The sequence below is a fragment of the Pipra filicauda genome, unplaced genomic scaffold (genome assembly GCF_003945595.2).
Source record: "Pipra filicauda isolate LSUMZ 115617 unplaced genomic scaffold, ASM394559v2 scaffold177_size2800117_pilon, whole genome shotgun sequence".
In the NCBI taxonomy this organism is placed as follows: domain Eukaryota; kingdom Metazoa; phylum Chordata; class Aves; order Passeriformes; family Pipridae; genus Pipra; species Pipra filicauda.
In genome coordinates this window covers 2,347,968-2,368,584 of record NW_024104284.1, presented here as the reverse complement: position 1 = coordinate 2,368,584, position 20,617 = coordinate 2,347,968, and the positions used below count along the sequence as shown (strand labels likewise).

Here is a 20,617-nt window from a genome sequence, read left to right as displayed (position 1 = left end):
TGGAAGTAGGGCTGTACAAAAAATGCAGCAAGTTACCCAGGACTTTATTTAGCTGAGCCCTGACAGTGTCCAAGGTGGGAGGTTTTATGCCCAGCTGGGGAGGGAGGTTTCAGTGATGCACCCTGGAATCTACATGGCTGAACCTCCACAGCTGCAATCCCTGGCCCTCTTTCCTGCAGCCTCCCTCCAGGCAGCTGTAAGGTAGCGCCCAGCAACTGCATCAATCTTCCCCTTCAGAAACATGATTTGCCCTAATTCAAGACAGAAAAAAAATTTGACATGAATCATGCTTATGAGTTTTTGCCATCCTTTGAAAACAGCTGTCTCGGAGGGGAAAGGAGGTGAGAGGGGAAGGACGTTGGAGAGTTAAGTGGTCCAAGCTAGAGCGAGACGAGTAACACCAGCTCGGAGAAATAAAACCAGGCCCATTCTCTGTTGTGCTGTGTTGTTTTCCCCCGCTCTCCCTGTATTACTGCAAGCCATTATTTTCCTTTCCCTGGCGTTAAGCCTCGCTCCCCGTTCCGCTCCCCACGGCCCGATTCGTGCGCGGCGCTGGGAGAGGCCGCCAGGGGGCAGCGCCGGAGCGGCTCGGCGAGCTCAGCCGAGCTCAGCCCCGTTCTCAGCCCAGCACGGCCCCCACCGCTGCGCCCCGGCCGGGTCGGGGCTGCCTCCTGCGGCAGTGCCGAGGCCTCGCCGTGCGGTGGAGCCCGGCCCGGCCCGGCCCGGCCCGCCGGGGGAAGGTGAGCGGGGGCGCCGCGGGCCCCGCCGGGGCCGGGGGCGGGCGGGCGCAGTTCCCGGCGCCGCCGCGGGGGGCGCTGCGCGCCGCCGGCCGGGCCGGGCGGCGGACGGGGCCATTCGCGCGGCGGGCGCGGGGGGAGCGCGGCGCGGGGAGCGCTCCGGGAGCGGCCCGGGGGCAGCGGCCGCGGCGGGGGCGGTGGCGGGAGGGGGCAGGGGGGGCGGCGGGGCCGACGCGCGGCGCGGGGGCGGCGGGGCGGGGCGGCGGCGCCGGCGGGAGGGCGGGGGGGGCGCAGTGGTTGGGGCCGGCGGCGGCCGCCGCGGCGGCGGGGTCAGTTCTCTTTGGTGTTTGCCGATGTTGGAGGCGTCTCCAAAGTGTCCCCGGGAAGCAGGTAACCGGGCGGGAGGGGAGGGAGCGGCTTTGGTCGCGATGTCCGAGTGCCCGTCCCGCCTGCTCTCTCCTCCCGCTGGCACGGCGGCTCCCGGGCGAGGACTCCGCCGGCCCCCGGCGCCCCCCGCCTCCCCGGGGCCGTGCAGGCGCTGCTGCGCCACGGCGCTGCCGGCCCGCTCCGCTCGGCCGGGGGGCGGTGGCACCGGCCCCGCCATCCGCCCCGGGGCCCCCGCCCGCCCCCAGCCGCCCGCTGAGGGGCGGAGGAGGCGGGCTGGGGCACAGGTGGGCAGCGCCGCCGCTCCGGGGGCGGCGGGGGAGCCCCCGCTGGAGCCCCTCGGCAGCTCCGCGTTCCCGGTCCGGTGCCGCCGGCGGCCGTTGCGCCAGGGCCGGGCCGCGGCCGGGCCGTGCGGCGGGGCCGGGCTCGGCGGGACCGCGCCGGGCCTGCCCTGCCCCAGACCCCAGAGAGGAGTTCTGTGCCACCCGAACTTGCTCCTCGTCCCCTGGCCCGCCCGGCCCGGTGCGCCGGGGGCGCGGGGTGGCCGCTCCGCCGCCGGCGGGGCGAGGGGCGCCGTGTGCCGTTCGCCCGGTCAGCGGCGCGGACCTCGCAGCTCGGCCGGTGTGTGTTTGTACGTGTGTGTTAGTCAGTCCTCACTTCGCACATCTTGCGCTGCCCCCAAACTTCGGACAGGGCCCTAAACTTTGCCATCAGTGCTGGGCTCTCCCACTCCCAAAATGGATGTCGGCATCACTCCCAAGCAATGGGCAGCGGAGCAGTTTGCCGGCCTTTGCCCGGCACGAGGGTTGCGAGGCCGTCGTTGAGATGGGTTCCAATGAAGGTGCCTAGTCCAGTCTTCTCAGGAGCTTGGTGGCGTTTTCCCACTGTTCAGGTGTCTCTGGTGGAAAAAAGTTCATCTTGATCACTGCCGGGCCTGGAAGTCGCAGCCTTGCCCTCCTGGGAAAGTGTGGGCTGCTTGGGGTGAGCTGTGAGGGCAAATCCTGCAGTGAAGCTGTTTGCCTTGTAGTGCTCAGGGGCCCACCCAAGTCAGTGATACCTAAGCAAAAAATTTCCCACATTGTATCTGCCCAGTGTTACCTTACGGACAGCAAGCTCTTTCTGTGAATACCAAGATGTAAGCTTCTCGAGCCATGCTTGGAATGCTCCCTGTGCAACTACCATAGTACTAAAAAAAAGTTTAGGATGTACAAGAGAGTAGATAAAGTGTTGCTGTTGTAACCCCACTCTTTGCATGAAATACTGTCTTGAACAGTACTGAAGGATGTGCATGAGTAACTACAGTGTTGCAAGACACAAGTAAGGCTGTTTGCTCTGCAAAGTTGCATTGCACTTCTGTTAGCGAGCATACATTGCTGTATCTTGCTTACGTTACTAGTGGCATCAAACTGCACAGGACTAAGGTCTTCCTGGGCTGTGTGGTAATTCCAGCTTAGCAGTCTACACCAGCGTAGTAATGTTAAGGTATTTAAATAATTTGCTAACTACAGGGAGGTTCTATACAGGCTTTGTTGTGACATTGCTGCCTATGTAAACAGTGCCAGGCTGACGGATTTCTGAATGAAATCTTCTTTTTTTCTAGAAAGTCAGCAGCAGTGCATGATTTCCAGTACTGATTTCCAGCCACTGAACCTTAGCTTTGACCTAGAAAAACTCTCTGAGAGAGATATTCCTCCTCTTGCCTTTGTGAAGATTCCTATTGCTGCCAACTAGGAACAGGATTGAGACTGCCTGCTTGCTCATAGTTTATGAGGAGAAGGGACAATTCAGATTTTCTTTTCTTTGCAGACTATTTTTCAACAATGTTGTTCAGCTTTAGCAGAAGTCATCCAGTTTGGATTCTGCTCAGGCTGTAGTTTGGCGATGAAAGTCTTTATATATCTTGTTGCCAGCTTAAACTACTTCGTCCCACCAAGAATTATGTCAAAATAATAAATTTGAATAATCTTACATCCTGAATTATGATAGTAGATTATAAAGAAAATTTCTAATTTTACTTGCAGGAAAATCTGATCAGAGGTGTTTTAATGACTGGAGCAAGTTTAAATGAGCGTTTAACTCAGTCAGTTACTTCCTTGGGGACAGAAATCAGGCTTGATTTTCCTACACAGGTTTATAAAGTGAATTCCACCGTAACCCTGTTTTACATTATTGTGACTGTGGGAAGTGAATCAAATACTAGATGTTTTATTTGTCAAGTGTCATGAAAAATGACCTTGGGAAGGTTAGGGAACAGGCTGTAGTGAAGCAGATCCTCTGATTCCAAGACTGCGTCTTTAGCCATTAGGAAAGGTGCACCTGTCATGCTCTATCCAGACAGTTTGTTTTGACCTACCCGAAATATGTGGCTATTGACTTGTCAGTCTTTGAAAACACTGGGAAACTCTCATCAGTTATGTCCAGTTCTGCATCCCAAAATATATCTTCTTGTGATATCATCCCATTGGAGAGCTGGCCCTATAAAGTAGGCAGTTTTAGTGCCATTTTCTTTTGTGTATATTTGATAGATACATGAACATGGATCTTCTTCCATTGGAGTGCAAAGTATCTGCTTCCTCATGTGGGTCTCACTGATGTGGTGGGGAAGGACCTAACTGCATCTTTTTAGGGTAACTGAAACACCATAACTTCTGTTAATGAACCACCAGAGCTTCACTTTTCCTTCCCCTGCTTACATTGATTTCTTGTCAGCAACAGCAAGATCTATAGGAAAAGTGTTAGGCCTGTCTTTTGCCAGAACCAATTATTTTGCATTTCTAATCTTTGGATCATACATAGGCTGTAATTTTCACAATAGTTCTTGAATTTTCTCTCTCTTCTGAAAAAAAAAGAAAAAAAGTGGGGAGTACCATTTGGTTGAGGCGCCTAAAGAGCACAAGGCAGGTCAGGGAATGGGGCTGGCAGTTTTGCTCAGGAAGGAGAGGCTATATGGTGCAAGGGGGGGAATAGAATTAGTGGGAGTGCAGGATAAACTCTGTGAAGAGAGGAAACGGAACCTGTGTATAGTGTAGTTCATACATATATATATATATATTAAAAGTCAAGGGCTCTATATTTAGGGGGTCTGCTCATTGTCAGCACTGAGTCACGATCAGTGTTATCCAAAGTATGTTTGCATTGAAAGATCAAGAGTTCAGTAAGAATCTGAGAGATGTCTTGTCAGGCGTTGTTCTGGAAACTATTTAGAATAAAAAAAATGCTTGTCACAAATCCTAATGTAAAAATGAATTTTGAAAAGCCATCTGTGGTAGTGTAATACTAGAGTCACATCCATGTCTGTAGGTGCTAAAGTTTGTTCATACTTCACCTCAACAGAAAGTGTTTTGTGTCTTGGGTTTTGTTTTGTGTGTCTTTTTTGTTAAGCTGGTAGTTTTTGTAAAGTTTCCTAGAGATAAAATGTGTACTCCATGGTCACAGTGTGGTCACCTGTGTCATACTGCATCTTTTCATTTGCTTTAGTTAACTATACATCTGTATAGTATATCACTAGAATGTTACAAATTTTTTGATATTTAACCAAATAAAATCAAATTATGAAATTTAATTTTTTTCCTGGTAAAGAGCACTTTTTTTCATAATAAATTAGTTGTGACTCCAGTATACTTCTGTATCCCCATAATCTTCTATTTTAGTTGCCATTAAAATGATGGGACAGGGCACTTTTTAGACAGATTAGAATTCAGCTTTTGAGCTCAAATCCCCATTGTTTGGAGAGGTCCCTGGCCAAGGGACCAGTGGCCAAGTACTGTGTCAAGTATGAGTTAACCTCCTATCCTTAGCTTCTGGGAAAAGATAGCTTACTAAGATTTTTACCATCGTACCTCATGCTCACTTGAAGGGTATGTTTACAGTCTCATCTTCTGAAAAATTCCAAAGGATCATGGTGCTCACACTTCCAGTTTCGCTGCTTGCCAGGTTTGAGGAGGGTGTTTGCCTCCAGGCTGAAGGAAATGTTTTTGGGTGTAGAAGACCAGATTTTCTGGAAAAGTTTCCTGTAGTGGAAATGGTCACCTGTTGGATCAAGAAGAGTTCTTTGAGAGATGAGTAACCTAATTTTTATTGTTATTGCTACTCTTAGTTTCTTACTTTTGGCACCTGTTATGTATTTGCACTTCCCAGTTTGCCCTATAATGACCCCAGTTTAAAGAAGCAGTGTTACACAAATATAAGGACTACACTAAACATGCAGATTGGTGTCAGTAACTGAAATTGTCCAATAAGTAACTGACCGCAAGTGATGGTGAACTTTTTCCATGTCACTCAGATGACACATCTATGCAACGGATACATTTTGAAGGATGAAATCAAGATACACTGATCCCAAGGTGAAAGTGCAGAGCTGATATAACGTTGAGTCACTTTGTAGTGTATCCAGTTGTTCTGATACAAAAAGAAAAAACCCACCAAAACACAAAAAAACAACCAAACAAAAAAAACATCAAAAAACCCCACCCAAACCACTCTGTAGTACTTTTGGCTTTGTTAGACGAGGTAAGAGCAAGAAATAATATAAAATTTCTTGATAACATTTTGTTTGTTTGTTTTACTTTTTTCTCATCTTCTGGTCCTTTTTCAGTTCTGGATAATAGGTTGGATACTTTTTCCCTTCCAGACTGGAAAATATTTTCTCTGCCTTTTGTTTTAATCTTGTATCTCTGATAGTACTTAAACCTGCCAGCTTGGAATTGCGTTTTATCTGTGGTGGCAATATCCATTCAAGGGGATATTTTGCTTAAGAGTATATACCCAAGAGACATTCCTTTTGTACCTGTTTAGGGCCTGGGATTGTAATGATCAATTCTAGAGGGATTTTCTTGGAAACTCTTCTCACTTTCTTATAATTCAGTGAAAGATACTTTGTAGTCTTGTATGAAATGAATGTCCTCTCAGCTTCTGTATGACAGCTAAGGATGTCTGACCTTTGTGAAAGGAGTGAGAAGCCTGTACTGGATCAGAAGGCAGGTAAAGCTCGCCCTGGTTTCTCAGAGACATCTCTCAAGATTCTCTCTTAGCTGAATCTACTGGGTTAGATATAGGATTTGACCTCTTCAAAAGGGAGAGTGATCCACATCATCTTCACTCCTCTTCACCTGGCCAGTTTTTATCACTTAGAGCCTTAAGCAAGTGAAAACTCACTGAAGATACCAGGACTGGATCCCATTTCTGTGGACTTGATGGAGTTATCATTCGTGAGGGCGTTCTAGATGTGGATTTCCAGGCAAGCACTGGTATTTGCCAAGCCCCAGGAGAAGAATTTAATATAGCACTTTTCTTCAACTGTTACATTATAGGGCTCTTGTGAAACTCGCCATTCCACAAATTACTGTCACTGTCAGTTCACCAGAGGAGGTGGCTTTGGAGGTCTTTTTTCATGTGACCATTAAAATATGCATAAAACTTTGACTCTTCTTTCTAGTTCTCTTCGAATCTTCTGCAGAGCCCCTCAATACTTTGTAACATTCACCTTGATTACAGGTGGGCATGAGAGCAAACGGCTGCTGTAGCTGGTGAAACTTAAGTATATTTAGAGTATTTTAAAAAAGATATAAACAGCAACTTGCCCATCCTGATTTGAAATTGTTTTTTTTTCTTGGACACGGTAGTAATTTGAACCTTTTCAAGGCTTGTAAACCAACTCTGGGCTCACTAGGAGTTTTGACATCTAGCACCAAAAAAGTACTGTCTGGTGCTGTTTACTTTTGCTCAGGCACCTCAGGCTCCTGATAGGAGCAAGCGAAACATAGTTACTGTCAGACTAATATAGCTAATATATACCCAAGATAGGGCAGGACAGAGCATTGCAGGTGAACAGGATTAGCTGAGGCAGTCCGAGTTCCAGGGCCTACTTTGTTTTTCAAATATGGGTACCTTTGCTATTGTTCTAGATTGCAGATCTCTGCTCCACAGCTCTGGGGTCTGCAGTTCTACCTGAGCTTCTGCTATGTGTCATCGTAACCTAGATGGATGTTGGATGCCCTTTGCATTAATAGCACTACCCTTCGTTAACATAGAACATCCTCTTTTGCAGCAGGTGAGACTGTATTAGGCAGATATATGTAGCTAAATAGCAGGTGTTCTGTTGGAGATCCTGGAAAATAGTGTCCTCCTTCCCTTTTGAAGTGCTTTTTGTTTATTTGATTTTGGTTTTGAAGGTAAGAAATAAGAGTGTTAGCTTAGTAGTGAACAGAAGTGTTGTCCCTGCAAGTTCAAAAGCAAGTGTTTTCTTTCACTCTAGTTTAGGGTGGTTCCAGAGTCACAAAAGCTAACTTTACCCTGCTGAGTCTAATGGCCTTGGAGTCCTCAAAGTACAGCAAGTGGTGAGAAAGGCATTCCTTTGAAGGGCAACTCAGAGTATCATCCGCCGGTCTGTTCTGTCTCCAGATAGTGAGACTATGCTGTTACTGAACAGTGTTGCCGTTCCTAATACATGGAAACTTCTTTTTCACTTTCACTCATTTCTAGGTGCTGTGTCCTATTATTTTTAATCATTTCATGTTACCACTGAATCAGGTTGCACTTTTAGCCAGGGTTGTCCTTTGTTTTATTTCTGACTCCATCTGTGGAAAAATACTTGAGAGAATTCCAAATTTTAATTCACAGTTTGTTTACATTTTTTTCCTGTAGTAGTTGTGCTTATAACTTCCTTTGGTCTGGGAAAACAAGTTGTTCTGAATCATCAGCAATATGGATGAAGATTTGCTATTTTATCACATGTCTTCCTTGGTACTTCTAAACACTAGTACATAAGCTGGAGGAAGAAGCCTGGTTTTGTTATGCTGGTTCTGTGCCCTCACAGCGTGCTCAGTTTGAACAGAATGTCTTTTTACCAGCACTCTTCCATTCTGTTCTTGGTTGTTACTTTAGTATCCTCCTTGCTGATTCAACTCCAGAAAGTAACCTTTTGCCATCCTCACAGTTGCTGTAGCCTCTGTGCTGCAGCAGAATGTGTGCTCTATGTGTGCCAAGTTTAGAGTGTTTAGCTAATGCTTAGCACTGATCATGTATCCAGGAGTTTTTCTTCAGTGTTTTCTTTCTTTGCTAGTTCTGAAAGGATCTGTAAGTCTGCCACTATGATTTTTTAGCTCTTCCTGGATAGTCAAAGTCTTCTATAATCTGTAGTTTCTTCTTAAGATAACTAACTTATTTGGTTATGTTTCATTTTGCAACTTGATAATTTCTGTCCCAAGCATGGGTTTGCTACAAGGAATCAATAGGTGATTACTGTCCTGGTGAACTAGGCTGAGTTGTTGATTCTTTTCATTCTCAGGAAGCTTGAGGACTCTTTGTTGATAGCTGCTTGCTGCATGTGGCTGGATGGGTTAGCTCCTTTGGTTTCCTCTTAAACTCTTCCAGGCACATGTCTCTTCCCATCTTGTTTGTTGGAGTGCAGTGTTAGTTGCTGCAGGTCACCACTGGCTATGTATGATCTGTCTGCTTCCTTAATTTTTGGATTCTGTTTTCATTGTTGTTAAGTCAGGCCCGTGTCATAAATTTTGCAACATTTCAAGATCTTGCTCCCAAAGATAGCATATCTAAACTTAATTTTCTCCAGTTGAAAACTTTGATTTTGTGTTTTTCTTTAGTCAAGAGCACTTGGTAGGCCCAATCCAATACTCAGTAATTATTTTATCTTTATTCACTGACTGGGGAGAGCTGCACTTATAATAGGGAGGAGGCTTTTTGAATTCATTGCAGAACTTCTGATCTAACAGGGTACTCTGTGCCTGTGAGCAGAGGCCCCATCCTGTTTCCTAGTGAGCAGGGAGCTAATCTCTCTATGAACTGTATGTTAACATTATCTTACATCCAGGTATTGCAAAACCTGTCTATGGAAGACTTAAGAGAAGAGGGAACTCTGGGAATGATTCATGAACACGTGATGGCAATTTGACCCCAGCTGTGTCTGAGAGCTGGAACGTCTTGGAAACCGTATGAGCCTTCAAGGTGGGCACTCATCACTCTAGCTGTGAAATACTCTTTTTGTTTAAGTACACTCACAGGGAAGAAAAAAAGGCAAATAAACCAGAATTTTTTATGCTTCTAACAAAAGAACACAACATCTGTCACTTTGTCCACTAAAAAAACAGCTTCCCTGAGGATCTTGTAGCTGTTTACTACAGGGAGGTGACTACAGTATGAGAAGGGCTAGTAGCAGGAGATGTAACTTTTTTCAAAGAAAAAGGCTTGTTTCTGCTACTTCACCAAACTTTGTTTTCTCAAATTATATGAGAAGTAGTTTATCACAGGCAGTCAAGGAAAACTGAGATAGTTTTCTGAATTCCTTTAATAATACGCAATTTCTAGTTAGGGAATGAAGTAAAAAAGTAATTTTTGCCTGCTTCAGACAAAATAACAATTGGAGGGATGTTTTACTTAGAATATGAGTATTTGGTAATTTAAAATCAGTCAAAGCTGATTGGAGATCTTAGGAATACGACTACTTCTTGTTATCACAAATTAAAAAACCCCCGGCTTTTAGAAATATATATGAGAGAAATTTCAAAATACTAGTTAGATAAGAAACTAGACTCCTGGAAGGAGCTCTAATTAGACTCCAACATCAGAAATAAGGAACCAATTACAGCTTTGATACAAACGAATGTGTAGCGGCAATGTATCAATTCTGAGTCATGTTTTTTTCATCTACTCATTTAATCCCCTTCTACATTTTTTGAGCCGATGATTGATTGTTAAACTAGTGGTTTAGGCTTCCCTTCTTTTCAACTGTTTTTCTTCAGGAAAGCAGAGTAACTCATTTTTGTTTAACCTGAGGTGAATGTGACTTGCCTGCATCTGCAGCAAGATGGTATTATGATGACTTTAGAAGTGTTACAGATATGACTGTGTATCGCAGAGTGTCTGGGGGAGATACAAGTTTTCTATTTTCAAGAAGTTGTAGGTAGTTTTTCAGTCATGGTAAGGAAGAGGGCTGAAGAGTTACAGTACTGGACAGCGAGCTCTTGTGCTTTGGGTTAGTGCTTGCTCCCAGGTGCAGTAAACAAATCCAAAGAAGGATATTACCCCCTAATGTTGGGCAATGTGTGTGTCCTGCCTCTGATCTGTAAGGCTCTATAGCCATCTATAAGCTGGTTTTTGGGATCTGCCTCAAACCATGATGGGTTTTGGATGAGGAAGGCCTTCTGCAATAAAGGGTCTGATGATCACCTTGCTGTTTCATGGAGGAGTTTTGCATTTTCTTCTCCAATAATTCAGGGTATCTGGCTCGGTCAAACTGATGACTATATCTCAACCAGTGTTTTATCTGGATGGTCCAGAGTCTGTTCTGGGCATAAAATTTGTGGTAATTTGAGAACTGGGTTAGCTGATATTGCCTGTTGGAAATTTCCATGGCTTTTTTACTGTCTTCTCTGTTTTCTGGACAGCAGTCATAAATTGAGACAGACTTTCTGATGAGATTATCTCTGTAAGGTGGCAAACATTTATATAAACCAGACTAATTTTCTCCCTTGGGCTTTGAGTTATATACAGGTTGAAAAGCTTTGAGATGCCAAACTGGCTCAGTTTCTAATGCAACAGATTGGCTTTCCTTATCTCTTAGTTTTCTTCTGGCATTGAAATCTTTGAGTTGATAATCTGGTTGATCTCCCTTATCATTTCAATACAGAATAGCAATCCTTTTCTTCCACCATGGTTCAAGATGAATATTAATAAAGTTTCTCTACTTAGGAGCTCTGTTTCATGTCTGTCTGTGAAGTCTCCACTTGAGTGGTTGCCTGGTATACACAGGACCTGACTGATTCCTCTGTTAGAAGAGAAGATTAGCCTTCTGTACAGGCTGGGGTTGTTAGTTTTGCTGTGCACAGTAAGATGCACTGTGGCCCGAGTTGCTCCTTTCTCAGCTTTTTCATGTCAGCCTTGCTGTTGCCAGGGGAAGCAAGGGAAAAGTGGCATTCCTGCCTGTCAATATGCTCCACTTTCTGTGAAGTTTCTCTTGTTACTAGTTTTTAGACTCTTACACGTTTTCGAAAATGTGCACAGTTACAGTCAGCGCTCTAACCCCTGCATTTTCCATCATTCCTTGTATCTGAGGCAAATAAATTAAGTGGGAACCTCTCTGCAAGGGAGCTTATTTACTTCTGTAATTGTGTCTGTTAGTTTTAATAAAGTCCATGAGCACTTACTTGTTGAAGACAAGTTTGGCAGTAGACTTTGGATAGGATTCAGTTGCCTGTATTTTTGGCATCTCATGCAGTTCAAGAAACTAAGTTATGCTGTCTGCTTCTCAGCTGCTCCTCAGCTCTGTGATTGGCTAATCCGAAATTAGAAGGCTACTTGTTGATCACCTTGAATAACTCCCTGGGTCTTCTGGCTGTATTGACTAGTGGTGTAACACATTTCTTTAAACATAGGTTATTGCCATTTCATTGCCTCTTTATGTCAGGGTTTCTCTGAACTGTCTGCCACATGCAGTGTCAGACATAGCATGGGTCTTCGAGAGGATGTCTGCTTGCTGAAGCAGCAGCTGATGGAATAGGCAGGTATCCAAATGTGATATCTCAGGACATCTCAGTTGGCACTGGTAAACCGTGGTAATTCCATGCTGTGTTTTCTTTTACTCCAGTGTGGGTTTAAACACCTCACTTATATTTGTCAACCTAAATTGTAGATGTCTTTCATCCTTACCTGAATCCTCATATCTCACTGTACAGCAGTGCCATGCAGTATGGGTAACTGTGCTGGTGTGAGATGCACTGTGCATGTAGATGATCTTATAGATCACAGATTTTTCATATTAGTTACTTGTCCTTTGCTGTAGTGGTGTAAGCAATTTACTACATCCAAAATGTTTGCTTATTATACTTACTCTGACATATACTATGTATTTCAAATTGTATGAATCTAACCTTGATTGAACGTAAGACTTTTCTGTTCTAGCCCTCTTGCTAACATATCATAATTAAATGGTTGCAAAAATTCCCACCTTTGGCCATTTTGTCAATTGAGAAAATCATAGTTTTTACTCTTTGATTCCATAATTAATTACTTTATCTGTCTAGTTTGGGTTTTTGCTTTTCTTTTCAAAATTACACAAAACTATTGTAAGGAGAGTTCTTAGAGAAGGATTGAATCAGTGACAGATAGAATAATATGTATTCCCACATAATGTGATTCTGTGATAATGGTAATGTGGTCAATGATTAAGAGACTCATATGTTTTATGTAGTATCTTGGATCAACATTGTATTGGAAATTAGGGTACCAGTATGGTTTCATGATGAAAGAAGTCTGAGATGAAGCAGTTTCTACCTCAGTTTTCTGAGTATTAAATCTTTTTTTGTTGTTGTTGTTTTAATGTGCTTGCCCTCTGTAGTAATTCAAAAGGAAAATTGAGCTGACTGCTGTTTGAAGAAGTGGCTGACAAATATGAGTGCAGTTTTTAATCTGTTCAATTTGTTACTTGATTTTTTTTCCAAAAATACCTTCCTGCCTTTTCTCAGAAAGCTTCTTGCTGACTGTATATAGCAGTTGCCAAAGATAGTCCTCCATTGGCAATAAAATCTGAAAGTACGATGGGATTTGATGTTGTAACCTAGCATTCACTGCAACCTCTTGGCCCTTCCTTGCCTTTCTGGGGCTTTATCTGCAATACTTTCCTGCTCCAGTCCAAGAGCAGAGGAAAGCACTTGTATGGAACTGTATTTAGTTAGTCTTCAGGGGCTGGGTTAAATACTGAGCAAGTAGGGGAACTTTCATGTCAGCCTTGCAGTGCCTTGGATTTTGAGTATTAGTCACTAATACTCTGTGTCAATTCATCTTCCCTTTCTTGTGCACTTTTGTCTCTGATTGTAAATTATCTTATCAAAACAACCAAAATAAAAGTTAGTGATTTCCCTCCCACACCTTATACTTCAGGAAAATAAAATGCTTTTAAGGCATAACTTCACTTGTTGTCATGTATTTCTTAGCTGTTAATTAGCTGGTAGTTATGTCCATATTTCCACTGAAATTAAGATTCTCCACTGTAAAAAAAAAGGAAACCAGGCCACAGATTTCTGAAGATGGAGTCCTTGGTGATGAGATCACGGGTTTTGTATGGAACAGTGTGAAGGAGCTGAACTTCAGTGTATGTCATGACAGCAAAGCTAAGCTGATTAGCAGGAGTTGAAAGGGCTAATGCCGTGCACTCACTCCAGGTCAGGAGTTTATGGCCCTCCTTGTACAGACACAGGCACTCCTCTGATGTTCCTCCTCACCTGCATGTGAACTGATTCAGTGAGATAAATGGACAGAAAGTATTAACTTTTTGCTGTGGGGAAGAGAGGACATGGGATTGTCTCCTGCTATGGCAGCAAGTTATTAGATTGGTTTGGTTGTTGGCAAACCACTACTAGTAAGGCAAAAAGCAACAAAATTGATGGAGGAGCAAATGGGGAGGACAAACAGTGGGGACCAACAGTAATATAGAAAAATTATATATTTTAAAAGGTGTAGAGAGACACCCTGTGCGATTTCGTGCCTAGTTTTTCCAGTGTTACCTATTTAAAATGTGTAAATAAGATACATTTTGTTAATAAGTCTGGATAACCGTCTGCTGATTGTTGCTTTAAATCATACTCTTGCTAAACTGCTACTGTGTGGCTATCTCGTTACTTGGTTTTATAGAACATAAAAGATTGAACTAGCAGCTGCTCTGAAGGTAATGCAGAGCTGTGTGTTTTCTGTCAACCCCTAATAAGCTGCTAGATATAAATAACACAGTAAAAAGAAATTACAGAAGACTTAGTACTTCTATAATACTTTTTATATTAATGTCCATGTATGTATAAATATTTGCTGTAAATGTGAGAAATGGCACACCGGAAATATGTTTTACCTCTAGGCAGATTTTTATGCTTTTGTGTAACTGAATGAGTGAAGTAGTATCAGAATAGAAGAAGAATGGAAACTTTAATGGAGTTTTAAGGATAAAACTAAAACCAAACCCTCCTTACTTAGGAAGCTGTTAACTGTTAGGGTTCTGTGACTTGGGACTTTAACAGAAGAATCACATTAACAAGCTTCTAACCAAAGCAGGAGTTGGTCTGAAAAAAACCCTTGAGATGCTCCCTGCTTAGACACTACCCCAGTCTATTGGATTGCTGTTCCTCAACCTTTCAATATTTTCATTAATGATGTGGATGAAACAGTACACTTCCTAAATTTCTGTATGCTATAAAGCAGGCTTAGAGGAGAATTGCAAACATTTTGGAACTAGAATGTGATCCTGAAAAATTGAAATGATTGTCTTGTTCTTTTTGCGTTTTTGTTTTGTTTTGGTTTGTTTTTTTATTAATAAGGGAATTCAAGGAAGACAAGAACAAAGTCTTATTAGCTGCAGAACAGTCAGATTCGCAGAGAACACAGGCTAGAACTTGCTGGTAGCAGTTCTGCAGAAAAGGACCTGGGATCATTAACATAATAGTGTTGTGAAAAATGGGCATTGATTAGAATGTGTAAGCAGAACTCTTGGTTATATAAAATACAAGATATGTCAAGTAACTTTTTCTGCTCAGCAGTGGCTGGCCCTCAGTTGTTACCTTTATAAAACCATTCACAAGTAAGTACTATGTGTTGTGTGTTACATACTTGTACACAGATTAGATTTGGTGTGCTGGGTTGTATGACAGAACAGTGTGAAAGTGTGGTGACACCCTACTGCATATGTGCATTTTCACTTTCTGCACAGATGAAGTCCAGTCTTCTGTTTTGACCGTTCTCTATCTGTTGGTTGTTCATAAAACAACTTGTCTTTCTAATATTGCTTTTTCAATTTTTCCACATTGTAAAAGTGTGTTTGGTTTGAAAAGTCATTGTCCATGTTTTCTGCCTTCTGTGGTGTTTTATCTACTTTATCTGTCCTTGTTTATGCAATTATTGTGATGTAGTCTAAGAATCATTTCACCTGAGCATTTAATTCATATTTTATATCTTAAGATCTAAGTGATTAACATTCCAGAAAAATACAATAAATAATAATATTCAGAAAAACTATAACAATTTCTTTATGTTGTGTGGTGCTTTTTTGCATGATACAAGTGTATTCACAGTTGGAAAGAATATCCTGCATTTCTGACTTAGTGTTTGTACTGGGTTTGCATGGCCAGGTTTTGCTACCAGGGGAGCTACAGGAGTGGCTTCTGTGAGAATTTGGCAGAAGTTTCACTTATGTACGGAGGAGCCAATGCCAGTCGGCTCCAAGAGGGACCTGTTGCTGACAAGACTGAGCCCATCAGTGTAGGTGGTAGCACCTCTGGGATAACAGATTTAAGCAGGGGGAAAAGCTGCTGCACAACAGAAACAGCAGCCAGAGAAGAAAGGAGTGAGAATATGTGAGAGAAACAACTCTGCATACACCAAGGTCAGTGGAGAAGGAGGAGGAGGAGGTGCTCCAGGCACCAGAGCTGAGATTTCCCTGCAGCCCATGGTGCACACCATGGTGAGGCAGCTGTGCCCCTGCAGCCCATGGAGGTCCATGGTGGAACGGAGATGCACCTGCAGCTCATGAAGGACCCCACACTGGAGCAGGTGGATGCCCAAAGGAGGCTGTAGCACTGTGGAAAGCCCATGCTGGAGCAGGCTCCTGACAGGACCTGTGTCCCCATGGAGAGAGAAGCCCACACTAGAGCAGGTTTGCTGGTAGGTCTTGAGACCCTGTGGGAGGCCCATGCACAAGCCTGTTCCTGAAGGATGGCACCCTGTGGAAGGGGTCCACTCTGGAGCAGTTCATGAAGAACTGCATCCTGTGGGAAGGACTCATGTTGAAGAAGTTCGTGAAGGACTGTCTCCTGTAAAAGGGACCCCACTCTGGAGCAGGGGAAGAATATGAGGAGCCTTCCCCTGAGGAGGTTGGAGTGTCAGAGAACCTGTGATGAACTGACCGTAACTCCCATTCACCACTCCACTGGGAATATTTGACAGCAATATTTTCACTTCAAAATGTGAGGCAGTTTTGTTTTGTTGTTTTAATATGAGTTTATTTTGGTTGGGTCATTTTTAGTGTGGGAGGAAAATTCGCAGCTTGTACATAATTGGAAAGTTAATACCAACCGACCCTGAGATTAGCTCAGTTGGTTAGTGCATGCTACTTATAATAACAAGGTTGTTGGTTCAGTCCCCATATGGACCATTTACTTAAGAGTTAGACTCGATGATCCATGTGGGCCCCTTCCAACTCAGAATATTCTGAGATCTGTGAACTGTTTAACGAAACCTGTGTAGCTGCCTATGTACAAAGCGCTTTCAAAAGCAGAATTGAAGTAAAATGCAATTCTGGTATATTTGCATCCCTTTTCATGTGTGCTGTAGTATTTCTGTTGCAGCTGAGTAGGTTAGACTAAGAGGCAAAACCATTGCAGCATCTTGTAAGGCACCATAAGCCCTGGAGTATAGCTGTACAAAAATGATAGCACTTTGACTTGCAGACTTGGGGTAGACATGTATGTGATTAAGACTTTAAGAAATATCATGCTGTGGTGATTTGACATGGAAGCTGGCAATGAAGACACAAAGCTGGCAGGCATGCCTGTGCAGTCCAGCTTTCTCCAAGAGGTGCAAATGTCCGTAACCACTGCCAGGCATCAAGGGAAGCTCCTCTGGAGACACTTGAGAGGTAGCAGTTTCCGAGATTTGCATTGGGTTAACCATCTGAAGTGAGGTGTAGAGGATTTTTGAATTGTATTCATAGTATAATAAATGAACTATCCCTTTTGTGTATGCCAGATTTTTCAAAAATATCCGCATAGAAGATTAAAAAATATTTTGATTATATAACTGCATTTCATCTCTGACCAGCTTAGTGAAATCTCTATCTCTCCCAGGTCCTACATTTTATTATGTAGCAACATATTTTATCGTGTACTCTGTGCTTGTGGCTGGAAGACCCCATAGTGTTTTTGCCTCACTGTTTATAAAACACTACACTACTGATTTTTCTTTTTTATCCTTAATAGTAAAGTATCCATCCTACAATTTCTCCCTTTAGGACATCAATACTATAGAATATAGTATTTTATTTTGTTATTAGTAAGTTCTGATTTCTTGAAGAATAAACTTTCAAAATACTGGAAGCTGAAAGGATAATTCACAACTGGCAGGGCCCAAGACTAGGTGTTCAGTAGTATCTCATACAGAACTATTTGAGTGATGCCTTTCTCATACTCATGTTTATAAGCTAAAATGCTGCAAATACTGTGAGTTTCTTAAACTTCAGTTATTGTGATGATATTTCTTATTATGTTGGTTTCATTTTAAATATGTTTAAAATGTATGGTCTGATTTTTGCCATCGCTAGTTTTGGTGTTTACAATTAAGAAACTTTTTCAATCTATTCTAATCTATATTAATGTATTTTAAAATCAGAATTAAACACACAGTATACCAAAAAATTCTGTAGTTATACACCTTCTCAGTCTTTAACTTAGGCCTTTCTAACAATATTGCTGTATTACATTGCATTTGCTGTGAAGTAACAGTAGGTTTTTTACAGTAAGAATTTAGTCCATATTTTTTGAACCCATAAAGTATTTGAATATATCTCAGCTAACTGCATATGTATTTTTAAAATCTGTGACTATTAATATTTTACTGAAGATACTTATGCAAAGAGCAAGTGATTGCACCTCAACTTCATTTTTTTTTTTTACTTTTGCTTTTTCAGAGAATTAAATCAGTTGTCTTTTTTTTCTCAGTAATAAAAATGGCATTGCAGTCTGAACCTCTTCTCCAAAGCACGGAGTCACAGTAATAGGATTTATTATTTTCATTATACGAGTGCAACTGTGCTAAAGGACTTTTACTCTGTAGTGTAATGAGTGATTTGGGATCTTTATGCAGAAATACTGTCCCTCTGAGTAAAGATACTTGGATACTTTTTAATGGAGGGGGTGGGGGAGAGGCAAAAATACTGATTGTAATCAAAATTTTGTCTATAGTCTTGCTCGCTTCAATAAATCCTTAGTTAAAAAGTTTTTTAGGTGTTGAACGGGATGTTTGCTTAAGAAGAGAGAATTAGCCCAGCAGAAGTGGCAAAGAGCTTAGTGGTAAGGGGGCTGCCTGTGATGGAGGAGAGCTGGGCTCCTTTCCTCCTCTGCCTCAGCCAGTGGGATCAGAGCTGCTGCTGGGAGAGGTCCCAGTTCCCCAGGGGCCACTAGTCAGCTGTCATGGGTTTCGTCTCTTTATCCACTCCGTGCAGATCATCTCTTGTGTATGAACCCTAAATAATACAGTCTGTGTCCATGCTACTGAATAAAATATATCATCCTGCTCCTTATGCCAAGAGAAGCCCAAGACTTTTGCCTGGATGAGTGAGAATGACTGGTTCCTTGTTTATTTGAGTGGATTGTCTGGGATGCCTGCTCACCTCTGAACTACTCCTGTATGGTTTTTGCAGCAGGAATTTTTCCCCAGTGGCAAAAATTTTGCCAAGGGGCATACTCTCAGTGAGTAGTATGAAGGAGCACTGCCCTGACCCTGAGTTGTTTATGTGTGTAGACATAACCTGAGAACAGGTATTGGCAATAAGGATACTAATTTGAGAAGATGAAAAGACACAATTAGTACCTGGCATATTGCGGGTAAATGCTTTAGGCATTGGGTTGAAGGCTAGTTTAGGAAGTCCTGACACCTGTGCTAGTAATTTATACACGGATTAAAGTACTCCACCTGTTGACTGAATAAGCAGTTATTTTTGTTGGAACTTGCATCTTTGGTGTTTTTTTTTCATTTCTTTGCATTTTCTTATATTTTTTTCTCTCTTCTAGTTTGATAAAAGGCAGAAAAAAGTGATTTTCTCTTGTGGCCTTATTTGATATTTTATATGCACTTTACTGGAAAAACAGTGCAAAAGATTGCTATGGAATTTTGTTGCAATGACAACAAACTTCTCTTTTGACGAAATTGGCAGGGGTAATCTCATCTGCAGAATGATTATATGGGATTTTATTCTAGAATAATCATTCTTCCTGCTGTATTTCAGGCAGGGTCACCCCATTGTTAAGCAACAGAACCTAGAGCCAGGCTGTATGGGTTCTTCTCCAGTGATGTTCTTTGGCTCTGAGCTCTGTTTCTCTGTGCATCCATTTGGAATTAATGTTTGCAGAGGCATGACTTTCGTGGACAGTTTTGTGACCCAGATCCAGGAGCAAAAAAGAAGTGTTGCTAGTATCACTACAGTCATTTGACATTCAAAATGCAAAGTGCCCTGCTGATAATAATTTGTTTATTTCAGTGACAGGCAATGGCACAAGTTAAGATGCAGACTACAGCAAACCTGTCTGGACCCACCATGTCCCCTATGGTGCTACCCCTGCCAGTTACAACTACAAATACACTGAGTCTGCCACCCTCAATGAATGGATCCATTTCGGAATCAGCTGCCAGCTGTAGCAGTCCTACTGCCAGCCTTGTGGATCCCGCACCTTCTAACAACTCACCAGGTAAGTTGGTCCAGGTATATTTTCTTCAGTGGTCAAATGAATTTTTGATGACTTTTTAATTTAAAAAGATAAATAATTAGGTCCTTAAGGGGATTAAAATTAAAAAAAAACCAAACACCCATAGAAAAATATTTTGGCTAAATAAACTGTTAGTTTTTTTAACTGAGCTCAGACTTACAGTGAAGTGTTGATCAATGATACAAAATCTCAGAAAAGAGCATGTCTATTTTGTCAAATTCTGAGTGTATTCCTTATAGAGAAGTTTTAGTGGTGCAGGAAGGTCTCCAAGTTTATTTCTCTTCCCCAGAACAGAATGTCTTCTGACTGCTTGGCAGTATTTGGTGTTTCCTTTGTAGCCTAATAAATGCTGCAGTTCCTATGCTGAACTGGGTATAAAATGCAGAAATGTTGTTCTAAAAATCTAAACAAGAAATGACTGTGTGTGTTAGGGATAAATACAAACCAATTGAAAAAAAAATTGCAGAAAGTTAAATGGTCTAAAAAAAGGAGAACGAAATCCTTAAAGGGAGAGGAGAAGTGTTCTTTGGGAGTGCTCTGAGACTGACTTCATTTTTGTGAGAAAAGTCTAAAACCCTGGGAAGAAGCAGGCAGAAGCAAGTGGGGGCCACAGAGTTTCATCAACTATATTTGTCTCATAATTCTTACACTATCCACTACTGCTTCAAAGTGTTGAGAAACCATTCTGGAAGAGTAGTTAATTCCAAGAACCAGTATACTGCTGACAGTAAACTTTGGTGATGTAGAAGATGTAGAATATGTATCCACTGTCATCTGTCATAGGGACATTTTGGAAATAAATAGTTGTTGGGGTTTTTTAATTGCATGTATTCAAAATTTTTATTGTAAAATCATAATCATATTCTCATATGATTAATATATAAATGGTATTTAAACATTATATTTAGCATATGTACAAAAATTGTATTTTAGCCAAAGTATTTTCTTTTCTAAGCATGCTGCTTTTGCAAAGCTTTGCGAAGTTGTGAAGAATACATTTCTCCACAAAAACTTTACAGACTCTTT

General features: G+C 42.3%; 1 protein-coding gene across 4 annotated transcripts in view; it reads left to right on the top strand.

The window, feature by feature from the left end:
• Positions 1–719: 719 nt before the first annotated feature.
• Positions 720–20,617, top strand: part of STAU2 (staufen double-stranded RNA binding protein 2) — a 171,721-nt gene continuing 151,823 nt past the window's right edge. For 2 of the 4 annotated variants that reach the window (XM_039379843.1, XM_039379845.1), the window contains exons 1-2: positions 1,038–1,127; positions 19,366–19,573. In XM_039379843.1, coding sequence (XP_039235777.1) covers positions 19,375–19,573 — 199 coding nt within the window. In that variant the 5' untranslated portion in view covers positions 1,038–1,127; positions 19,366–19,374. Of the gene's footprint in view, positions 741–1,035; positions 1,128–19,365; positions 19,574–20,617 lie in introns of those variants that run through there. The other 2 variants (XM_039379844.1, XM_027722036.2) reach the window with 2 other exon arrangements.